General features: G+C 57.9%; 1 protein-coding gene across 15 annotated transcripts in view; it reads left to right on the top strand.

The window, feature by feature from the left end:
- NDRG4 (NDRG family member 4) overlaps window positions 1-20,396 on the top strand; it is a 39,479-nt gene that overhangs the window by 16,111 nt on the left and 2,972 nt on the right. For 4 of the 15 annotated variants that reach the window (XM_074314791.2, XM_074314790.2, XM_074314789.2 and 1 more), the window contains exons 3-16: window positions 6,481-6,525; window positions 13,907-14,012; window positions 14,242-14,362; window positions 14,447-14,509; window positions 14,683-14,743; window positions 15,819-15,905; window positions 15,982-16,038; window positions 16,434-16,537; window positions 17,383-17,439; window positions 17,527-17,578; window positions 18,552-18,599; window positions 18,764-18,799; window positions 18,910-18,961; window positions 20,250-20,373. In XM_074314791.2, the coding sequence (XP_074170892.1) occupies window positions 6,481-6,525; window positions 13,907-14,012; window positions 14,242-14,362; window positions 14,447-14,509; window positions 14,683-14,743; window positions 15,819-15,905; window positions 15,982-16,038; window positions 16,434-16,537; window positions 17,383-17,439; window positions 17,527-17,578; window positions 18,552-18,599; window positions 18,764-18,799; window positions 18,910-18,961; window positions 20,250-20,373 (1,013 nt within the window). Of the gene's footprint in view, window positions 1-6,480; window positions 6,526-10,473; window positions 10,601-13,906; window positions 14,013-14,241; window positions 14,363-14,446; window positions 14,510-14,682; window positions 14,744-15,818; window positions 15,906-15,981; window positions 16,039-16,433; window positions 16,538-17,382; window positions 17,440-17,526; window positions 17,579-18,551; window positions 18,600-18,763; window positions 18,800-18,909; window positions 18,962-20,249; window positions 20,374-20,396 lie in introns of those variants that run through there. The other 11 variants (XM_074314797.2, XM_074314796.2, XM_019754871.3 and 8 more) reach the window with 6 other exon arrangements.

The following is a 20,396-nucleotide window of genomic DNA, read 5'->3' as shown; positions in this document are numbered from 1 at the left end:
CTCTCGTGGCCAGGAAGGAAAGCGCGTTTTCCCTCCTTTCATGCCTAGCTGACCTTTTATGGGGGCGAGCCACGCACCAGGAATCCTTAGGCCACCCTGAGAAATCCAGTCCCCTGCCTTGGGAGCGTTCCCGGCCAGGCTGAGCGCCTAGGCGACTAACATCCAGCCAACCTCGCTGTGGCTTTGGCTGTCTTTGAGGCTGGGAGGCTGTTTAGGACAGTTACTCCCGTTTGATGAGAACACTGAGGCACAGAAAGGTTAATTCACTTAGCCAAGGTCACACAGCTATCCAGGAACAGAGCCTGACTCAACCCCTGGTTCTGGGAGGCCCTTGAACCCCAAAAGGATACCTGCTGGGCAGTGCTGCCTCCAGCAAGGATGGTGCCTCCCCATCTGCGAGGGCCTATTCCTAGTCTGTAGCTTCTGTGTTTTCCTTACAAGCTCTGATATATGAGAGCAAGTGTCACCAACAGTGGCTCCAGGATCAGTGGCTGGAGGCACTTGAGGTTGTTATTTTGTCCTAAGGGACCCTCATTGGGGCTCTAGGTGTTAAATTCCAGTTATTTCTACCCCACACTTTCTTGTTGTGATGACACCTGGCACCCTTTCCCTTTCGCTCCCTCCAAGGAAAAGCTGTGCTCATAGAATTCTGAGGCCTCAGGGCTGGGGGGGTCTCTCCTGGTTATGCTTCCCAGCCCCCGTCCTCCTCCCTCCTCCCCCCTAATTTACAGATGGACAGGCCAGGACCCAAGTCCCTGAACTGGTCTCTGACCTGCAAGGTGAGCCCAAGAGCCACTGAGCACCACGTGTTGGGACAGAGTAGTAGCTGGTTGGGGTTTCAGGGGCCCAACCCCATGAGGACAGCAGTCCTTCCCAGAAGGGTACAGTCTTATATTTAAGACAGGACCCTGAGTTAACTTATAAGTTCAGATTATCTGAGGGCAGCCCCCCAGGAATGGTCAGGGGTGGCTGGTGAGCTGGAAAATGTACACTTTGCAGGCCTCTATTTTCATCGTACTTCCTCCCTGGTCAAGGCCCCATCATCACTTGCCCAGATGCTGGCAGGAAACTCTGCACTGGCCCCTTTACTCTGCACAACCCTCTGAAAATACATCACGCCACTCGTCTGCTTCGAGCTGGTCCGTGGCTGCCGTCTTACCGAGAGTTACAGCCACAGCCCTTCCTGAGGCCCAGGATGAGACCTGTACCCCACTTGTCACATTCTCCCCTGCTCACTCCTCTCCTGCCTCCCAGGCTCGTTGCTCTTCATGGAACAAACCGATCATATTCCCAGCTGTTCTCTCTGCCTGGGATACGTTAGCCCAGTAGTTTTCAGGGCTGGCCCCTTGTCATTCAGGGTGTTATGCGAGGTCTCAGTTCCCGCTCCCCACATAAGGACGCAGGATATGGTGAGGCTTCAAAGGAACACCAACGGAGCCATGGATGGGGGTTCATATCACTGTAGTCTCGCTGGCGGCTGGGTTGGAGACACAGGAAGCAGGAGCCACATGATCTGCAACCTGCTGTCTGCTTCTCTGTCAACCAACCCCACTTGCTAGCTGCAGTCCACCGTGCTAACTGCAATCCACGCTTGCTAGCTCAGCCACCATCCGCTGCTAGTGTAGCCACAGCAGTTATATTAGTGGCCAATGGCTCACTGATTACAACTGACGGCCAACTAGCCACAGCTGATGGCCATCCGATCACAGTTGATGGCCATTTACTACCTGAGCCAGCAACTTTCCCTGTGAGGCCGAGAATCTGGAAACTGCACTCCTGGTTCTGTCCCCACATTCCATCCCTCCAGGGTCTCGCCTCACAATCTACGCGACAAGTGTCTTCCGCAAGGGGCCCTGTGCGAGGAGCCTGGAGGTGAATGCAATATCCTGGCACAGCCAGGCTCTCTGGGCACAGCCAGGGTTTCTCAGGGCACCACCAGTACTTCTGGGCCCAGCCAGACTTTCTGGGCTTCTTAGGGTACCACCAGTCTCCCCAGGCACAGCCAGGGTTTCGCATGGTACTACCAGTCTTTCTGGACACAGCCAGGGTTCTCAGGGCACAGCCAGAGTTTCTCAGCGTACCACCAGTCTTTCTGGGCCCAGTCAGACTTCCTGGGCACCGCCAGGGTTCTCAGGGTACCACCAGTCTTTCTGGGCCCATTCAGACTTCCTGGGCACAGCCAGGGTTCTCAGGGTACCACCAGTCTTTCTGGGCACAGCCAGGGTTCTCAGGGTACCACCAGTCTTTCTGGGCATAGCCAGACTTCCTTGGCACCGCCAGGGTTCTCAGGGTACCACCAGTCTTTCTGGGCACAGCCAGACTTCCTGGGCACAGCCAGGGTTCTCAGTTTACCACCAGTCTTTCTGGGCACAGCCTGGGTTCTCAGGGTACCACCAGTCTTTCTGGGCACAACCAGACTTCCTGGTCACAGCCAGGGTTCTCAGGATACCACCAGTCTTTCTGGGCACAGCCTGGGTTCTCAGGGCACCGTGCTGGAACAATAGTGGCTCCCAGCCAAGGTGCTTACATATTCTCGATGGCAGCCAGTTGAGACACAAAAGCAAACATCCGCCTGCACCCCAACAAGGGGTCTCCCTGCACCAGCCTCGCTGGCGGCTGAGCGAGACACAGGAAGCAAACATCCGCCAGTTCCCAAGCAAATAGTCAAGCGGGCCATTAAATTAGGGATGGAGCCCATTCCCCATAGTCCACAGTCACTCACCAAGGCTGTGCGTTGGCCTCACAATGTGTGCCCTCTCCGCAGGGCGAGGGCTCCAAGTCCTTCCCAACTTGGGGGTGAGGGATGACCTTGACCTTATCCGCATCTCCCACAGAGGACTCAGCAAGCGTTTCCTCCTGGGACTACAAGTCCCGCATCCGGGCTGCCTCAGCAAGCACTTCCCAGCCCACATGGTCACAATGACCTTCGCTTTCTCTGGCCTATGCTGGTCGGAGAACCGTCCACGTCTTCCCACCCCTCCACGGGGTCCAGCTCTCCGGCAGCTGCTCCTCCTGGTCTTCCTGAGACTGAGTGTTCATACGCACAAACTGCTCCACCATTCTTCAGAGAGCTTTGGCCGGCGCCGTACCCTGCTCGCTGCGCCATGTGTCATGCAGGGTGTTACGCGGGGTCTCAGCTCCGCTCCCCACATAAGGACGCAGGATATGGTGAGGCCGAAAACGAACACCCACGGATCCATGGATGGGGGTTCATACCACTATAGTCTCGCTGGCGGCTGGGTTGGAGACACAGGAAACAGGAGCCACACGATCTGCAACCTGCCGTCCACTTCTCTGCCAACCAACCAACCTCACTTGCTAGCTGCAATCCACCATGCTAACTGCAATCCACGCTTGCTAGCTCAGCCACCATCTTCTTGCTAGCCCCCATTTTCCTGCTAGAGTAGCCACAGCAGTTATATTAGTGGCCAACAGCTCACTGGTTACAGCTGACGGCCAAATAACCACAGCTGATGGCCATCTGATCACAGTTGATGGCCATTTACTACCCGAGCCAGCATGTTTCCACTTGAGGCCGAGAGCCTGGAAACTGCACTCCTGGCTCTGTTCCCCACACCCCTCATTTTATTCAGGCTCTGCTCAAATGCCCCGTCCTCAGAGAGGCCTCCTCTGACCATCAGGTCTAATATTGACACCCCAGCATGCTCGGTGCCCTAGCACTCACCATCCTCAGGCCGTGCCCTGCCGGCTTCTGCAACACAGACCCTGTGGATTTTGTTCCCTGGGTCCTCCCAGCACCTAGCAGCGTAGGTAACGACGGCCCAGGTGGAAGCTATAGGTTGTGATACAGCTCAGAAGAAAGAAGTTTCTCAGAACTTTCTGAAAAGTTCCTCCACCCCACAACCAGCCTTCTGGTGAGGGGACCCCTGCACCCATCACAAGAGCTGAGGTGTGAAGGTTACAGGGCAGCCTGCACAGAGGTGCTGCCTGCTGGTACGGGGGGTGCTGAGGGCACACGTCCTGTGCCTATCCCACCCCTCACCTCAGCAGGGCATCCCAAGGGATGCCCCCACACCCCTTCTCTGCCAGCCCGGCCCAGCCCCTTGGTGCCCCTCCCTCCATGACTCCGTGAGCACTGCCCCCTTTGAGCAGCAGCCTCTCTGCCTTCTTTCTGCTGCATTTGTCCCTCACCTCATCCCACCTGGACCAGAGCCAGGGTCCCAGCTTAGTTCCACCCGTGCCCCCCTCGCCCCCTCCGCTGTCAGCACATGCCCCCTGCTGTGAACCTGGTCACATCTGCTTTTCCCAAAGATGCATTAACAGCCCCCCCGCACCCCATCCTCAACTCCTCAAAAACCTCCCAAGTGTTCCCGGCGGGGCCTTTGCAGATTTCAGGGACGCCTGGTGCAGTCCTGCCTTGCCCTTTGCCTTCCAGAGCCATCCTGGCTGGCTCTCCCGGATGGTTACACTCGTAGACAGACCCTCCTTTGCCAGCTACAGTTTGCGAAAATGTCCGTCCCTTTCCCTTTTTAAATCTTCCGCCACCTACTGGGTGCAAGTCCCTTGAGTCCAGTGAGGAGTGGATACTTCCATGCATTACCTGCCATCCCTCCCGCTCCCCCGTTCCGTCACCTCCTGTACCCCCAGTGCAGTTCCTCCCGGACCTCCGGGGTCTCTGGATTGGCTTGTATTATTCCTGCTGCTTCTTGGCTTGGGGTCCTGCCCTTCCCGCAGCTGCCCCTTCTCCTAGGGCCCTGCCATTATCGGCCTCATCCTTTGTGTTGATTTTGTTTTTAACAAAATTGCCTCCTCCCTCCTTCTCTGACACAGCTGAGCCCTTAGGGTCTCCAGAATAAAAATCTCTCACATCGCTTTCCCTGGTCCCCCTGGGGCATGGTCTTCCAGTGAGAGGATTCATCAGTAACGAGCCTTTCCCCTTCCCTGAGAACCCCAGCCCCTTCCTCTAGCCCCATCCCCTTCTTCAGAGGTTCCTGGAGTGGCCTGGTGGCCACCATGCTCCCCACACCTCCCCATCACAGCCCCCAGGAGGTGAGGCCTGAGGGCAGCCGTTGTTTCTGTGACAGTGTGACTGTGGCTTAGCAGTCACAGTCCCCCAAAGCCTGGGCTTCCTCTTTGGGTTGTGAGACCCTCTAATGCCTCTGGTTCTCTCCACTACCCCCTCCACCCCAATTGCCAGAGGTAGGTGGTTGAACTTGTCCTTCCTTATTTGGGAAGTAAAACATCAGAATTGGTGGTTTTCTTTCTTTTCCTTTCTGCTCCCGTGACTTGGGGTCGTCTTCCTTCTCGTTGCTCCTCAGTGGCCATCCCCTTCTCTGGCTGTGTCCTGAGAACACCCTCGTTCTAACCTGATCGTCTCACGCATCCACCTGTTATTCAGGAGAGGCTTACGGAGCTTCCGCAGCGTCCAGAGTCCAGTGCAGGACAGCCCAGTTCCAAGGATGCAACCACAGCTCACACCGTGCTTCTCTTTTCATCCTTGTGGACCTTGAGGCTGGGAGGCTAGGTGGCTTGCCCGCAGCTGAGCAGAGAGCAGTGGAGAGGTTTCTAGACAGACACAGTAGGAGGCAAGGCAGAGGCTGGGTTTCTGTTGATTCCCCATGAGGATTTTTCCCCAAATAAGACCCAAAGAGGGCGCAGAGTGTCTGAACACAGGGGTTCAAACCTCCACTCCTCCGCTCTCCATCTCTGCTGTCTTGGGAACAGTGGGGGTGTCTGAGCCACATTCCTCTCATTTTCCAAGTGAGACTTGTTCAGATCTCTTATCTTTGGGGAGCCCATTCCACGCCAGGCTTTGTGCTGAGAGCAGAGTCAGACGTGGTCCCGCCCTCATGGTGCCTGCAGTCCAGTGGGAAAAATGGGCATCAATCACGTATTCACACTGGTCAGTAAATGAGCCCAAAACAAGGGGACCTGGTGCTCTGAGAAAGTGAAGCAGGCCAGCCTGGAATGGCGGGAGCCGCTGCCACTGCAGGCCCCGACAACTCCTTTGTGCAGGCCAGAAAAGCCCCTTGTTCCTCCCTCGCTACCTGAGCCTCAGCTTCCCCATCTTTAAAGTGGGTATTGTAGTCATGCACGCTCTGCTGTCCTTCCCTGGCCTCTGGCCTTGTGCCCCGATAGTCAGACCTCAAAAACCATCTGTGGGTGAACAGGACAGTGACCAATGGCAAGGATTTACAGTCAGAGATTTCAGAGATTCTGTCGCTTTCTAGCTCTGTGATGCAGCCTCTCTCAGCCACACCCTACTCTCCTGTCAAATGGAAATCTTCACATTTTAAATGAATAGAGAAAATCGCAGCTGCTCATAGGCTCATCTGTCAGACACTTACTAGCCTAGTGCTTGGAGCTTGGGAAGCCCTGGGTCACTTTTGGTAACATTAAGATACAATGGGGAACAGCGAGTGAGTCTGCTCAAGGCCGAGCCCTGTGCTCCCCCATCCTCCAACTCCCACCCCTGCAGCCTGGGCCTAACCCCCACCTCCTTTGTTTGCCTTCCCTTAGGAGAACTCTGACACCTTCCTCTTGGCCGTGGACACAGACTGGAAGGTAGGTCTCAGTTCAGCCTCCTGAGATTGGGGACCGACAGCTGGCTGGCCCCTCACCCACCCAGCCTGGTCCCAGAAAAGGGTCACAGCCTGTCCATGTGCCCCAGCTTGGAGCGGCAGAGGCTTGGCACCTCGCAGCATCAGGAATGCCCTTACTGCTCACAGTGGCTCTGCCTGCCCCCTGTCCAGAGGGGGAAATGCCATCTCCCTCCCTGAACAGGAGGGGGAAGGGAGGGAGGCCAGGGGGGAGGGGAGTGAGGATGGAGATGGGAGGAGGGATGCTGTCATCTGAATCAGCATTTTCCTCCAATGAAAGCTGATGCTCTGAAATAGCTCCTGTTTCCATGGCAGTTGTTGCCGGGACAACGATGTCCTCTTTAGTTAGATGCCAGATTCTCTGTGAAAACTGAAGTCGTTCTTTGTTTTTGTTCTTCTGCACAATGATGTCACTCACTCAGCCAGACATTTCTCCCCTCTGGGTCCCATAGTGGCCATTTATTTCCAGTTCTTGGAAAATGTCTAGTGGCAGACACAAAGGGATCCTCACGGGTTCGAGGGCCCCACTTGCCATCAAAACAGGCTGAACAAATTCAGACCCTCTGGGACCTTCCTTCTGGCTAGATGGAACCAGCCCATGCCACTGCCCTGGCCAGGGCCTGACTTCGATTTGGGTCAGTCTCTGGGCTCCAGGACAGCCCCAGCCTCGTGGTCTGGATGCAAGGATGATTCGGGAGGTGGGGTGGCCTGCTAGCTCCTCCCCCGAACACGCAGCTCCGCAGGGAGTGTCCAGATCGGGCCTGTGAGCTGGACCCTGCGTCATGAGCTCCTTCAAGGACGCAAGTAGAGGCTTCAGAGCAGCCAGTGGATTCATGCTCCAGTCCCCCAGGATTTCCAGCTGCAAAGGGCTCTGAAACTGGGAAGGACAGGATGGGGCCTGGGGACTAGGGAACAAACAGAAGCCCAGGAAGAGAGGAGGGAGGGATGCGGCCACGAGATGGTCCAGGTCCAGCCGGAGATCAGTGCGGTCACACCACGGGGTCCTCTTTGCTCTTTGTCCTTCCTGTTCTGATTGAGAGTGAGAATGTGTGGACACACAGGCCCTCTTCCCCGGGGAGAGGGCGGGGGCTGGTGAACAAAAATCCAAGAGCAGCCAGCACCTGCCTGACACAGAACACACACACACCCTGGGGGCAGCGTGCGAAATGGGACAGACGAAACATGGGTCCTTCACACTCCTGAGCTGGGCCCAGCCCGGGGTGGGGTGGCCGCCCCACGGTGTGTGGGACCCTGGTTCTCAAGATCCTTCACTTGGTAGGGCAGCGTGTGTCAAAAGGCACCTTATCATGTATTCTGCTTATACCATGTGGAGGCGGCCTTTTTTTTTTTTTTGTAGAAAAGCAACTTCAAGGATGGCCATGCCTCAATGGGCCCAGTCAGTGTGAGAGGCAGAAGGACAAAATCAAGAGGTCCAGGTGCTAGCCCTGCCACTTATGGGCCACGTGACCTCCAGCACATATCACTGCCTCGTTTGTACAGTGAGACAGGCACCTTGGACCTTCCCAGGTTTCTGTAGGGTCAGGGATGGTGCTCGCAGGCCTGGCACTCAGATCTTCGGCTGACTGTGACTAGTGGCTACTAAAGCATGGAGTCAGAGCCAGACTACCTGGGTGTGGCTCTATGCTCACTGGCTGTGTGACATTGAGAAGGTTCCTGAACCTCTCTGTGCCTCATTTTCCTCATCTATAAAGAAGACAAAATGAGGTGACATGTGGGAAGCATTTAAATAGATCCTGACATATGGCAGATATTCTAATACACATTTGCGACTCTTAATGTGAACTCAGGCCCAAAGTGCTAAGGTGCTAGCAAGCTCCACTGCTTACTAGCTGAGTGGGAAAATTAACTTCTCTGCGCTTCGGTTTCCTAATCTTTCCTCATAGGTTTGTGAGCATTATGTGTTATCCTTGCATCTACCTGTGCAGTAGGCACTGCTGTTTTCCCATTTACCAATGTGGAGGCTCTGAGAGGTTGACTGACTTGCCCAAGGTCACACAGCAAAGACGTGGCAGAATTCTGATAGGCGCCTGGATTTGACTAGCAGGACCTGAACCTGCCTTGTTCAACTACAACCACTGCACAGCCTCCAGGGAATGGAGCCAACAGTTTGGAGAAGCACACAAATTGTCCCATTTCTTCCCTACCAGATGTGGGCAAGGTCCCGGCAGGCGTGGGGTCAGGTCTGGAGTGATATATGCAGCGTTTTGTCATCCTGACGGCAGCTCTGTAAGGAAACCACAATTCCTGTTTTACTGTTGAGAACCCTGAGGCTCAGAGAAGTTAAATCATGCCATGGTTACCGAGTTAGTGGGTAGGGAGCTGGGGCTTAAACTCAGGTTTGTGGATTTGAGGCCAGTGAGCTGAGCAGAAATGGGGGCCGTGGCTTGGAGAGGGCAGTGTCTGAGGTCAGATTCTCACCTGGGTCTAAGGGTGGGAGAGGCCACTCAAAGGTCAGAGGTTGGAGTGGGCATAAGTTTGGATGGTGACCATGGAGGAGCAGGGGTCTGGTGGCAGAAAGGGGGAAAGGCTGCCTCTTTCCCCACTTCGAGAACCATATGGGACCATCTGTGGGCAGGTCAGGGGGCAGGGCTATGCCTCTGTAACCTGCCTCAGTGGCAAGAGCCTCTTCCTATGCCCAAGTAGCTTCAGGGAACAGGGTGCATGGCCAGGATGTGATGGGCTGGGGGGGTCACCCCCTTCCACACCCTGAGCTCAGCACTCTGCACCAGGCCTCCACAGCCAGAGGTCAGAGATGGGGCAGGGAGAGTGGTTGGTGCCCCCCGGGCAGAGGACATGTCCAGGAATAGTGTACAAGGCAGGTGTTGACCAGGTCACTAGGCACCCAGTGACAGGGAGGTGACCTCCTTCCCCCAGGGCAGCCAGCCAGTGCACAGGGCTGTCAGCTCAGGCTGGGGTGAGTGGCGCCATCTTTCACCAAAGAGACAGAATGAGGGTACAGGGGTTCAGCACCCTTCCCTTCTCTCTGTCGCTCCTGCATCTCTCAGCCCTTGGGCACCCTCCTCTGCCCCTTCCCTGGCCTATTTCCTCCGCTGTTCTCCTTTGTTTTCTCTACCTGCTTGTCTCTAGCCAGTTCTCCACCCAAAGCCTTGCTGCTTAGGACAGGGCCTGAGGCGCTCATGTGTCCTACTCCCTAGAGATCTGAGAGCCAAGCACCATGCTGGTTGGTTGGTCCCAGGAAGAGGGCTGGGTGCGTCTGCAGGATAGGCGTGGGGGGGCAGAGTTGGTGTATGCCCCCCCCCCAACCTTCCTTTTAGCAGTGTGGGCAGGTACTGGGTGTGGAGACTGCCCTAGGGGAGACCTTGGGGCGGGTGGAGGGGTGCTGAGGAGAAGGAACAGTAACCTGGAGCAGGGTCACATCCCAGGTGGCTCCAGAGAGCAGTGACTCCCCACGTCCCCTCAAGGTGAAGTGACACAGGCCTTCCTGATGTGAAGGCTGGGCTTGGGGCCCTCTCAGGCCCCTCACAGATCCAAGGGTGTGGGCCAAAGGCTGCGGTGGCTGGGGTGTGGGTGTCTGTGAGAGGTTCCTGTGTACCTGACACAGGGCGCATCTGTGTGTAGGGCCGAGGACCCCTTATGCAGCTGCAGCTGTTGGTGTTGCCTGTGTGCTGGGGGCAGGTGGGATACAGGGGCCATGGACCATAAAGGATGATGTATTGCTGGGCTGGGGGTGGGGGTGGGGGCGGGCCAGGAGGAGCAGGAGCAGGGTGAGCGAGGACCTCAGAAGCCAATTGGAGCCAGTTTCTCCTGACAGCCAATCTGGGAGCTGGGGCTCCAGGCGAGTGAGTGGCTGCTCAGAAACCCCGCAGGGAGGAGGGGCGGGCCTAGGACAGGCGGGCTCCACATATAAATGGGCCTGGAGCGGTGCCCCATCACAGAGCCGCTGGCCTCCCGCTGGAGCTGCCCCCTCCCTCTGGACCCCAGTGACTCAGGCCTTTGTTTGCTCTTCCTCATCGAGGCGGGTCGCCTCCCTCGGCAAGATGCCCGAGTGCTGGGATGGGGTGAGTGAGGGTTGTAGGGGAGGCGAGGTGGTTGGGAAGGAAGGTGCATCCCGCTGCTTATGTCTGGTGGCAGATCTGCCTTCAGTCGCTTCACCTTGGGGGGAACTGAGGCAAGGCCAGCAAGTTCTAGCCCCTGGTGGCCCTGGCCTGCAGCGGTGACTGGGATTGCCTGCCAGTCAGGACCTGTGGGAGAGGGCTGAAATCTGCATAAACGGACCTGGCTGTAACTTGGCTGTAAGCCAGTGTGGACCCGTGGGCCAGCGTGTGTACATATCACTGACATGTGCCCTCCGCCTGGCACGTGCCCGGCTGGCGGCTGCCTCGCGCCTGTAATCACCTCAGCCCTGCGTGCATCTGGGTGTCTGTGTGCGCAGGTGTTTGTCGTTCTTACCCTGTGGGGTCGTCTTGTTTGTTTGGGTGGCTGCACCGGAGTGCGACCTGGACAGACAGCCTCTTCCTTTCTTAGGAGGTGCGTGCAGCCACTTCGTGGTCCCCAAGGCACTGCGAGGACGTCTGGGGCGGGGTGCTAACAGGGCCTTCAGGCCGAGGTCCCTGCGGGAGAGGAGACGCGCAGGGGTCGCGGTGCCTTATTTTGTGGGTGAGGGAAGGCAACGCTGGAGCCATCAGCCTGCGGGGCCGGGGGTGGGGGGCCCAGGTGGGCGGCAGGGCGCCTCCTCCCGCCCTGGGCAGCGATGCCCCCGGGTGCTGTTCTTGCTCAATAAGGGATAGGCGGGGCACCGCTATCCCTCCACCTGTCACTCCCTCCCGCCCTGCCGGGTCCGCAGACCACGGACCACCGCGTCGGCCTCCCCTCCTCCCCGCTGAATGACTGAGTCGGGTGACGGAGAATCGCACTTGCCCTTCCACACTCCCACCCCTCTACCCCTGCGCGGGCGCTGAAACTCAGCTCCAAAGGCCCGCAGCCCTCAAGGTCACGGACGAGGGGAGACGCACAGGTCGAGGGGGGACTAGCTGCCGCAGTGCCTCCGGCTGGTGCCCAACTGGGGGCTGGGGGCGGGCTCTGACGTCACTGGGAGCCAATGGGAGCGGTCGGTCTTGGGAGTTGGGGGCTCCGAGCGCGTCCGGCTGCCACCTTTAGGGCGCCCCGCGTATGCACCTCCTAGCGAGACCTGGACACTGGGCCTCTATCTGAAGGAACTGGGTCTGAGCTCCTGGTTCTGCGGGAGGGGTCAGCCAAGGTCACTGGGCCGCGCGCAGCTGGGGCAACCGGGCCGATGCTCCGGACAGCCCTTCTCGTCCCCGCCCTTCCCGTGCCCAGGAAGCTGAGCCTTAGTGGAGCAGGCACCGCACTCAGTCCCGCCGCCCAGGGGATGGCGATGGGGCAGTCACACCAGGGCCAGGAGGGGACAGACACCCCATCACATACACCCACGGGTGGTCTGTGTGTGGAAGACTGCCATTCTGGGCCCTGACTTGTGCCTGAAAGGGCGAGGGGGTGACTCCGTGTTGCGAGACTGCCGTTCGTGCCGCAGGAAGCGCAATGCAGCTATTGTGCAATGGGTGCCCCTCCTGCCCTCCAGCCACGCCTTCCATAGCACTGTGCCCCTGCCTGGCCCTCCAGAGCCCAGAGTGTGGGGGTGGGGGATGCAGCAGGGACCAGCCCCTGCGTAGCGGCTCCCTGCTCTGGCTGCCTGCTCGGCGGTGTCTTGGGTGGAGCTTGATCTCCTCAGAAAGGCAGCCTTCAGCGCATACCCCTGAGGCCTGCACCCGGCAAGGCCTGCCCTGCCCTCTCTGGGCTTGACCTTGGGCAAGTAATTTCTCCTTTCCCAGCCTGAGTTTGCTCCTCTGTGGCTTGGATCCCTGTGAAGAGGAGAGAAGAGTGTTCAATCAGTGGACACTGAGCAGGAGGTGTTCCTTGTTTTGATGGCCTGGCGGGAGGACGGGCCTGGGACATGGGGAGGCTGTGATGGACGTAGGTCCACCCAGAGACAACAGGGCTCATCTAACAAGGCCTCACAGCCGAAGTGTGGCTCCAGGGTGTGGCCTTTGGCCTTGGGGTTGGTACCATCTTGTCACTCCCCGCTGGAGACACAGGCCTGGACAGGGGTCCTCTGAGCCCAGACCCAAAAGGCCGGTCCTCAAGAAGCTATCTTCTGCCTCCTGTCTCCCCTCTCCTGTCCGGGTCAGGAACTTAGGTTCTCTCTGAACCTAAGCGTCCCCCATGTGCACAATAGGGGGGAAAAGCTTCTGTTTTACAGACACCTGGCACCCAGTAGGTGCTCAGTCATGTGCTGTTCCTTTCCTGTCCTTGACCCTAACCCCACCTCCAATTCACTGGGCCACCCCCAGGGCTCCTGGGTTCTGTTTACTCAGCTCTGACAGACCCTTGTGGAGTTCCCCATTGAGTGGCCAAAAGTGACCTGTTTGCAGAGGGATCAGCCAGCAGAGTGCCTCCCCAGGCTCAGGGATACCCCAGCACAACAGCCCCTTTTCTGGGTCCTTCTCCAAGTGCCAAATGCTCCGCAGATATCAGCCTTAGTCCTTACAGCGTCCCTCTGAGATGGCTCAGGAAGGGGTGGCTGAGGCATACAGAGGTGGTGTACCCTGCTCAGAGTCACTGTAAGGGGCAGAGCGAGTCTTGAACCCGCAGTATCCAGCTCCTGCTTCCTGAAACACTAACAACCCCGAACAGCAAATCCAAGGGCGTGAACACTGGAGTATCCCAGAGTGGCCACTGAAGAAGGCCTTTGGAAGGGGGGTGTCTAACCAGGCCCTCCCTGAGGCCTTGGGGACCCCAGGGAGTGGTTTTCGAGGTGGAAGGAGCGGCCTGGAGGTGGGACCAGGTGTAAGGATTGGAGACTGGGCTTGGTCGGCCTGGGGGTGGTACCGAGTATTCTAGGCCCGGCTGTTGAGGTGATTAGCCTTCAGGAGCAGTAGCCTTTGAAGGATTCCAAGGCGGGGAGGAACATGGTAAGGGCAGAACTCAGTCTGGGTGGCGGAGCTGTCCTGGGGGGGGCAGCAGTGAGATGGGGAGAACGGGCCTCACTGGACCCTGGAGGGCTGAGTGCAGCAGGGCTTGGGCCTGGGCCGTGGCAGTGGCTGCTCACCCCCTTGTCTGGTTTGCAGAGGGGACCAGAACTCTCCTGTGCATACCAGTTCCTGTCCCTGTGCCAAACACCCCTGGGGAGGGGTTTTCCATCTGTTACGGCGTCTTCCGGGCTCCACGAACAGGATATCCCCCCCCCCCCCGTGGGGCATGGAGGCCGCACCACAGGCCCCACAGCCTCTTTCCCTAGAGAGCCAGGGGTAGGGGCTGCCCAGTCCAGCACTGCCTCTCCCCTCCAGGAACATGACATCGAGACGCCTTATGGCCTTCTGCACGTGGTGATCCGGGGCTCCCCCAAGGGGAACCGCCCGGCCATCCTCACCTACCATGACGTGGGCCTCAATCGTAAGTGCACCCCTGCCTCGAATCTGCCCGAGCAGTGAGACCTCTCCTCCCTCCACACCGTGCCCCTGCACATCCGTGCCCACATGTGGCTCTGTGCCCTGAGCCGTTTGGCTCTTGGTTTCCCCACTGGACCGTGATGTGAGGCTGAGACCTCTGCTTCGCCCTCCGTCAGAGCCACAGGCCTCCCCGCCCCTCTGCTCAGCCGCAGCTGAGACGTGTATCTTTGCAGACAAGCTGTGTTTCAACACCTTCTTCAACTTTGAGGACATGCAGGAGATCACGAAGCACTTTGTGGTGTGCCACGTGGACGCTCCGGGCCAGCAGGTGGGGGCGTCGCAGTTTCCTCAGGGGTAGGTTCCCTGGATCCCCTCCAGCTTTCCCCAGCTCTGTGTTCCAGGCCACACCTGGCCCTGACTTCCTCCTCTTGTCTGCAGGTACCAGTTCCCTTCCATGGAGCAGCTGGCCGCCATGCTCCCCAGCGTGGTGCAGCACTTTGGGTGAGTCCCCCCAGCCCCTGCCCCTGTGCTGGGGGCTGGGGAACGCCCACCATCACCACAGAGCCACCAGGCTCCTGCTGAGGGCTGAGGGCTGTGGGTGGGGTCTGCTCTGGATGGCATTCATGGGAAATGGCACCCCTAGCTCTAGAGTGACCAACTGTGCTCTCCACCAGGTTCAAGTACGTGATTGGCATTGGTGTGGGAGCTGGAGCCTATGTGCTGGCCAAGTTTGCAGTGAGTCTCCTACCCCCATCCCCATCCCAGGCCTGGTCTTCCTCGGGCCACCCCTTCAGCTACAGGAACTTGCCTCCTCTTCCTTCTCCTCCTCTCCCCACTTTCTCTTCACTTAGAAAAGCCCATTTTTCTTGTGTTCCTCCAAAGAAATTAACTTTTTAAAAAAGGGGTTACTTTTCCCCTACATTTCCTCGAAAGACTGTAAACTATAACTTACTTAGCTGGTATCAGAAGCCAAAATGTCTGTTAGCAACAAACTATATACCTAATAAATAAGGATGATCCTAACCACTCATTCGCTGGTTAGGGTAATATTTAAACATGAGTCATGTTTTAACCAAAAAGTACGCTTATGTTAAGTTTGCAAAGTTTAAAGAAAGTCACATTTCAGAAACATCATGTTGGATAGGAGCCCACAAATTTTTCATCTCTAAAAACAAAAACTTTTCAGGATTCAAACTATTCAAAAAGAAATAGAATTTTCAACCTCCAGTTTCAATTTCAACACTTCACCATTTTGTTCACTGTAGACCATTCCCTGCCACCCCAAATTTGACATGACCTGAGGATTGTATGTATGTCACCCTCTAAACACCTGAAAACAGGTGCACAGAAAAGGCAGGTCTCCTTTACCATGTCTAACAAAACAGGCTTTGGTTCTCACATAATTAACACCACCACAGCTTTGCTGTCTGTAAAAGCAAAGAAACAAAATGTTTTATTGAAGACGTTTAATCCTCAGTTTTATAACAGCAGCATTTCTAAAGATATAGTAAAAGGGGTGAAAAACAGTGAGAGAGGCATAGATTCGAAACGAAGCAAAGAATTTTGGAAGGTTGTGGGTGGGGAGGAGGACGAGCAGGGGCAGCTGAAGTGGAGCCCATGCAGGTTCCCAGCTGTCACCATCAGTGGCCTCTTGAAGTCCTTATAGAGTGTGTGTGACCTTCTCCTGGGACCCTCCCAACCACCCGTGAGACAGGCAGGGCCAGAATTTTACAGCCTGTTTTCTAGGTGGGAAGTTTGGGACTTCTTGCACCTCGTCCCACCCCCCAGTCCTGTCTTCCTTTCACGGCAGCTCATCTTCCCCGACCTGGTGGAGGGGTTGGTGCTGATAAATATTGACCCCAATGGCAAAGGCTGGATCGACTGGGCTGCCACCAAGGTGGGTGTGGTCCACCTGGCGGGGGGTGGGGGTGGGGCGGGGCCGCTCTCACACTGGCCTCTACCTCTGTCTGTAGCTCTCTGGCCTGACTAGCACACTACCTGACACGGTGCTATCCCACCTCTTCAGCCAGGTAAGGAGGTGGGACCATCCTCACACAGGAGCAGGGCTGGCAGGGCTGGGGGTCTCGGGGAGCCTCGGCCACTGCGAAGCGCCTGGTTCTGCTCACTCCCGGGGGTGCTGGGGACTTATCCCCTTCCCAGCTGGGCAGGAGGAGGCAGTCGGGAGTTATGTGGCCTCTGACCTGTCTCACTCTGTCCTCTATTTCCGCCACTGTGCTGAGGCATCTCACAGACAGATGGGGGAGGCCTCTTCCCACAGCTCTGTGGAGCTTCCCCGTCCCCTGTCCTGCCAGGAGCAGGCAAACGCTGCTCTGGCAGGAACAGCTGCATGAGCCCCCGGGCCCACGTCCCCGTCTGTCCACTCCCATGTGTGCCCCGTTCATCTTGTCTGTCCCCCTGGGCCCAGGAGGAGCTGGTGAGCAACACGGAGCTGGTGCAGAGCTACCGGCAGCAAATCGGGAACGTGGTGAACCAGGCCAACCTGCAGCTTTTCTGGAACATGTACAACAGGTGTGGGCGGGGCCCTGACACAGAGCTTCCTCTCGAGGGACCCTGCACTACAACTGCGTGAGAGCAGGCAGGCGACACGCTGTCCTGTGTGTAGATGTGTAGACGGTTAAGCCTACAAGAGGGGTCACTTCTTGCCCAGGCTGACACCACATGAGGGGCAGAAGGGGAGCAGGGCTCCAGACTCTGGTCCCTGGGCTCGTCCATTCCTTCTCCTCCCTGGGGTGTTGCCAGCGGGAACAGTGAGGGACACGGGACATCCGTGATCCCCCAACAACTGTGAGCCCAAGTGTTGACATCTATAAATGGGGAGGAGTTTGGATGAAATCGGTGGTTTTCAAGCTGTGTTCCTTGGAGCCCCTTTGGAGGTCGCCTGCAGGGACGCAGCTAGGCCTCCCTATTCGCCTGCTCTCCTTTCCTTTTCTACAAATATTTACTAAGCACCAGCTATGTGCAGGCTGCTGGAGAAACAATGGAGAGTGAGAGGCCGGGGAATCCCACAGCACAGGTGGTGGTGCCCATCCAAGGAGGGAGAGCCAAACTTGAGGGCCCATCTGGCATGAGTTTGGGGGTGTGGGAAGAAGTCACACATGGGGAGCCCTAAGACCTCTGTTTATGCTGAACAGGTCCCTGTCTCCCCGTTTTACCAGTTGGGATCTGTAAAGCCTTGTTCCACTGTTGAGACAACTGGATGACCTTGAGCCCCAACTCTGGGACCATCCCAGGGCTTCCAGGGATGTTGGACCCTAATTGTCATTGTAGGGGGATGGCTGAAATATAGCAGTGTCAGGCTTGGGGACACACACCCCATCCAGTCCTGCAATGCCCACCTCTGCCTCTCCCCATAGCCGCAGAGACCTGGACATGAACCGGCCTGGAACAGTGCCCAATGCCAAGACACTCCGGTGAGTGCCCGCTTGCCCTCCAGCCTACCCATGCCTGTGTCACTCCCCATTCCCAAGCCAGACAACCCTTTTTCTCTGTGTCTGCAGCTGCCCCGTGATGCTGGTGGTTGGAGATAATGCGCCTGCTGAGGATGGGGTGGTGAGTGAAGGAGTATGCCCTGATTTGGTGGGGGGAGGGACAGCAAGAGGGAGGGTCTCTGGCCAATTCTTGACCCAGCCCTGGAAACCTCAGGGACAGGCACTGAATGGTGGGCTCCTCACCCCGTTTCCCCACCATCTTGCCATGCATCACCGCCTGGCGCAGCCCCCAGTCATTCAGATGAGGGAGGCGTGGAGACAGGGGGAGCTGGGGCCAGGGCCAGGCCACCTGGGGGCCCCTCTGCCCTCCCGCAGGACAGCCCCACGTTAGTCTCTACACACTTCAGGCCCAGAGACTAAGATCTCTTTTCTCTAAAATTTGATTCATTTGTTACGAAATAAGTAATTCCTGAGCACAACGGTGGTCCCCCTTTGACTACCACTTGTACCCATTACGTTTGGGGACCGTGTGTCACCTCTCCTGTTGGAACTCTGGGAGCAGGCAGCCTGGGGGTTTCATGTCCCCCTCATCACAGGTCAGGGGTCCAGGAGTGCCCTGGGCAGCCCTCAGGATGCAGGAAGCTACTTCACTCCTGTGCCTGGGGTGCTGGGGGAGCAGGTGTGTGGGCTGCGCTGGCCGTCCTGGCCCAGGCAGAGGCCTGGCTGCTGCTGAGCCTCGGCCATCTCACCTCAACACCCGCCTCCTGTGGTCCCTGGCGCTTGCCCAGCCGCTCCTGCCAAGGTGGTCCTGGGTCCTCATGAGGACGTTGCCCAGCCCTCCCAGCACTTGTGAGGGGAGTTCAAGGGCTTCAGGCCCCACAGAAGGCTTGGTCTTTAAGAAGGCGGCTGGAGGGGGGGCAGTCTTAGCCAGAGCCTCGGTCCTGGCCTGTGTCTGCCCCCTGCTCTCATGCCTTACCAGTAGAACCTCCAAGCTCAGGGATAGAACCTGAGGTAGCAAGTGGGGCAGGGGCTCCCCTGATACCCTCAGGGGCTGGGGCTGTCTTGCTCTGCTGAAGCTGGCTCCTTGTCCCCAGGTTGAGTGCAACTCCAAACTGGACCCAACCACCACGACCTTCCTGAAGGTGAGGCCCTCCTCCCCAGCCCTGGGCCACCTCCCCCAACTGTGGGCCCAGCCAGGGCGGGAGCAGGATGGTATGTCTGCTCAGTGGAGCCTACCCAGGTGTGTGAGGGCCAGGCAAGGTGTGGGGTGGCCCCTGCTTAGCTCACTCCCCTCTCTCCCCTGCAGATGGCAGATTCCGGGGGGCTGCCCCAGGTCACACAGGTGAGACTCTTGGCCCTCCTTCCCTTACCTACCCTGGGGTGGGGGAAGCCTCCCCTCTGCCCGTTCCTAGGCAGCCAGTCATAGCATGTACCTGTTCCTCCTTCCTGCAGCCCGGGAAGCTGACTGAAGCCTTTAAATACTTCCTGCAAGGCATGGGCTACAGTAAGTACACCTCCCTCACCCCATCCCACAGACTGGTGGCAGGCGGCAAGGTGGGGCTGGCACACCTGCCAGGTGGTGCTGAGCAGGCTGGGGGCAGATGAGGTCTGTAGCACGGGGGACCTGGATGCTGGATCATTCTCATTACATGGTCCCCACTGCAGCCAGGGACATCCAAAGACTTGCCAGGGCATCTCTACCTAAGTTATATATAAGTTCATCATCCCAGGCCATGCCCAGCTCTCCTGGACCCTGGGGAGGCTTTGGGGCACCATTCTCATGGCACAGCTGGGCCTGGGGAACCAGGGCCCAGGCTGGGTCCTGCCGGAGAAGCTGCCTGAAGGTGAGTCATACACACCACCCACCCCTTGCTGAGCCTACAGCACCTGAGCAGGCTTCTGTCACAGGTGGGAGATGTGCATCAGAAGATGTGCATCAGAAGAGTGGACTTGGAGTCTGGGGACCGGGGAAGGCACGTGGGGCCACCTGGGTGTGAGGAGAGCTGAAGGCAGCTGAACATGGGGGGCATTCTGAAGATCCTAGGGTAATAGGGGGTACAGAGAGCACCGGCGCCCCGCCTCCAGACTTCCCCTTGTGCAGAGATGAGGCTCCCCAGCTGTGCTTGTGAGGCCCCCAACACATACACACACGAATCTCCTTGACCCCTCTCCCCGACACACCTGGTTCCGGCTGGAAGCAAACTTCCTCTTCCTGAATTTTGGTTCCCCTCAGACTTCAGCCTCTGGAGCTTGTCCCTCTGGGAGGACAGGCCTGTGTGGGAAGGCGGGGGGCACATCCAGGAATAGAATTTCCTCCGGCTCCCAGGGGCCCGCCAGCCTCTCTGTGCAGAAATAGGGCAATGAAGGGCGAAGGCTGACAGCGAGCCACAGCGGGAGCGCCGAGCCCCGAGCACAGGACACACCCAGGGAACATCTGGGGGATGGCTGGATGAGCAACACTTGTCAGGGGCTGTTCCAGTGTTCAGGGTCCCGGAGAAATACCAGCAGGCAGCCTAGGAGCTGGGAGGGCTGTGGGAGGTTGCACAGGGAGACTGAGGCCCCGCAAGCAGTGAGGGCCCCTCAGTGCCCCAGCCCACGCTGGAGAGGCAGGCCTGAGATGAGTGGCCCCACACTGCTGTCAGGGCTCCTAGGGCCAGGCTGAGATCAGTGGGTGCTGTGGTTCCTCCCGTGGCTGCTGCTTGGTGGGTGGGCAGGAGTGGGCTTCCTGAGGCCCTGGCCCTGCCCCCAGCCCTCTGTGCCTGTTGTTTCATCTCATCTCTGGTCCATCTCAGCATCCTTGCCTCGCAGGACCACGCTCCTCACCCGTGTTCTGTCTCCCCCCTGTCCGCCCCCTTCCGGCTCTGTCTTCTCTCTTAGTTGCATACTTGAAGGACCGAAGGCTGAGTGGAGGAGCAGGTAGCCCCGTGACCCCTCTCCTG

The sequence above is a fragment of the Rhinolophus sinicus genome, chromosome 8 (genome assembly GCF_057876585.1).
Source record: "Rhinolophus sinicus isolate RSI-liver-muscle chromosome 8, RSI-T2T, whole genome shotgun sequence".
Taxonomy (NCBI): domain Eukaryota; kingdom Metazoa; phylum Chordata; class Mammalia; order Chiroptera; family Rhinolophidae; genus Rhinolophus; species Rhinolophus sinicus.
The sequence above is the reverse complement of the archived record's forward strand: the minus strand, read 5'-3'. Positions and strand labels throughout refer to the sequence as shown.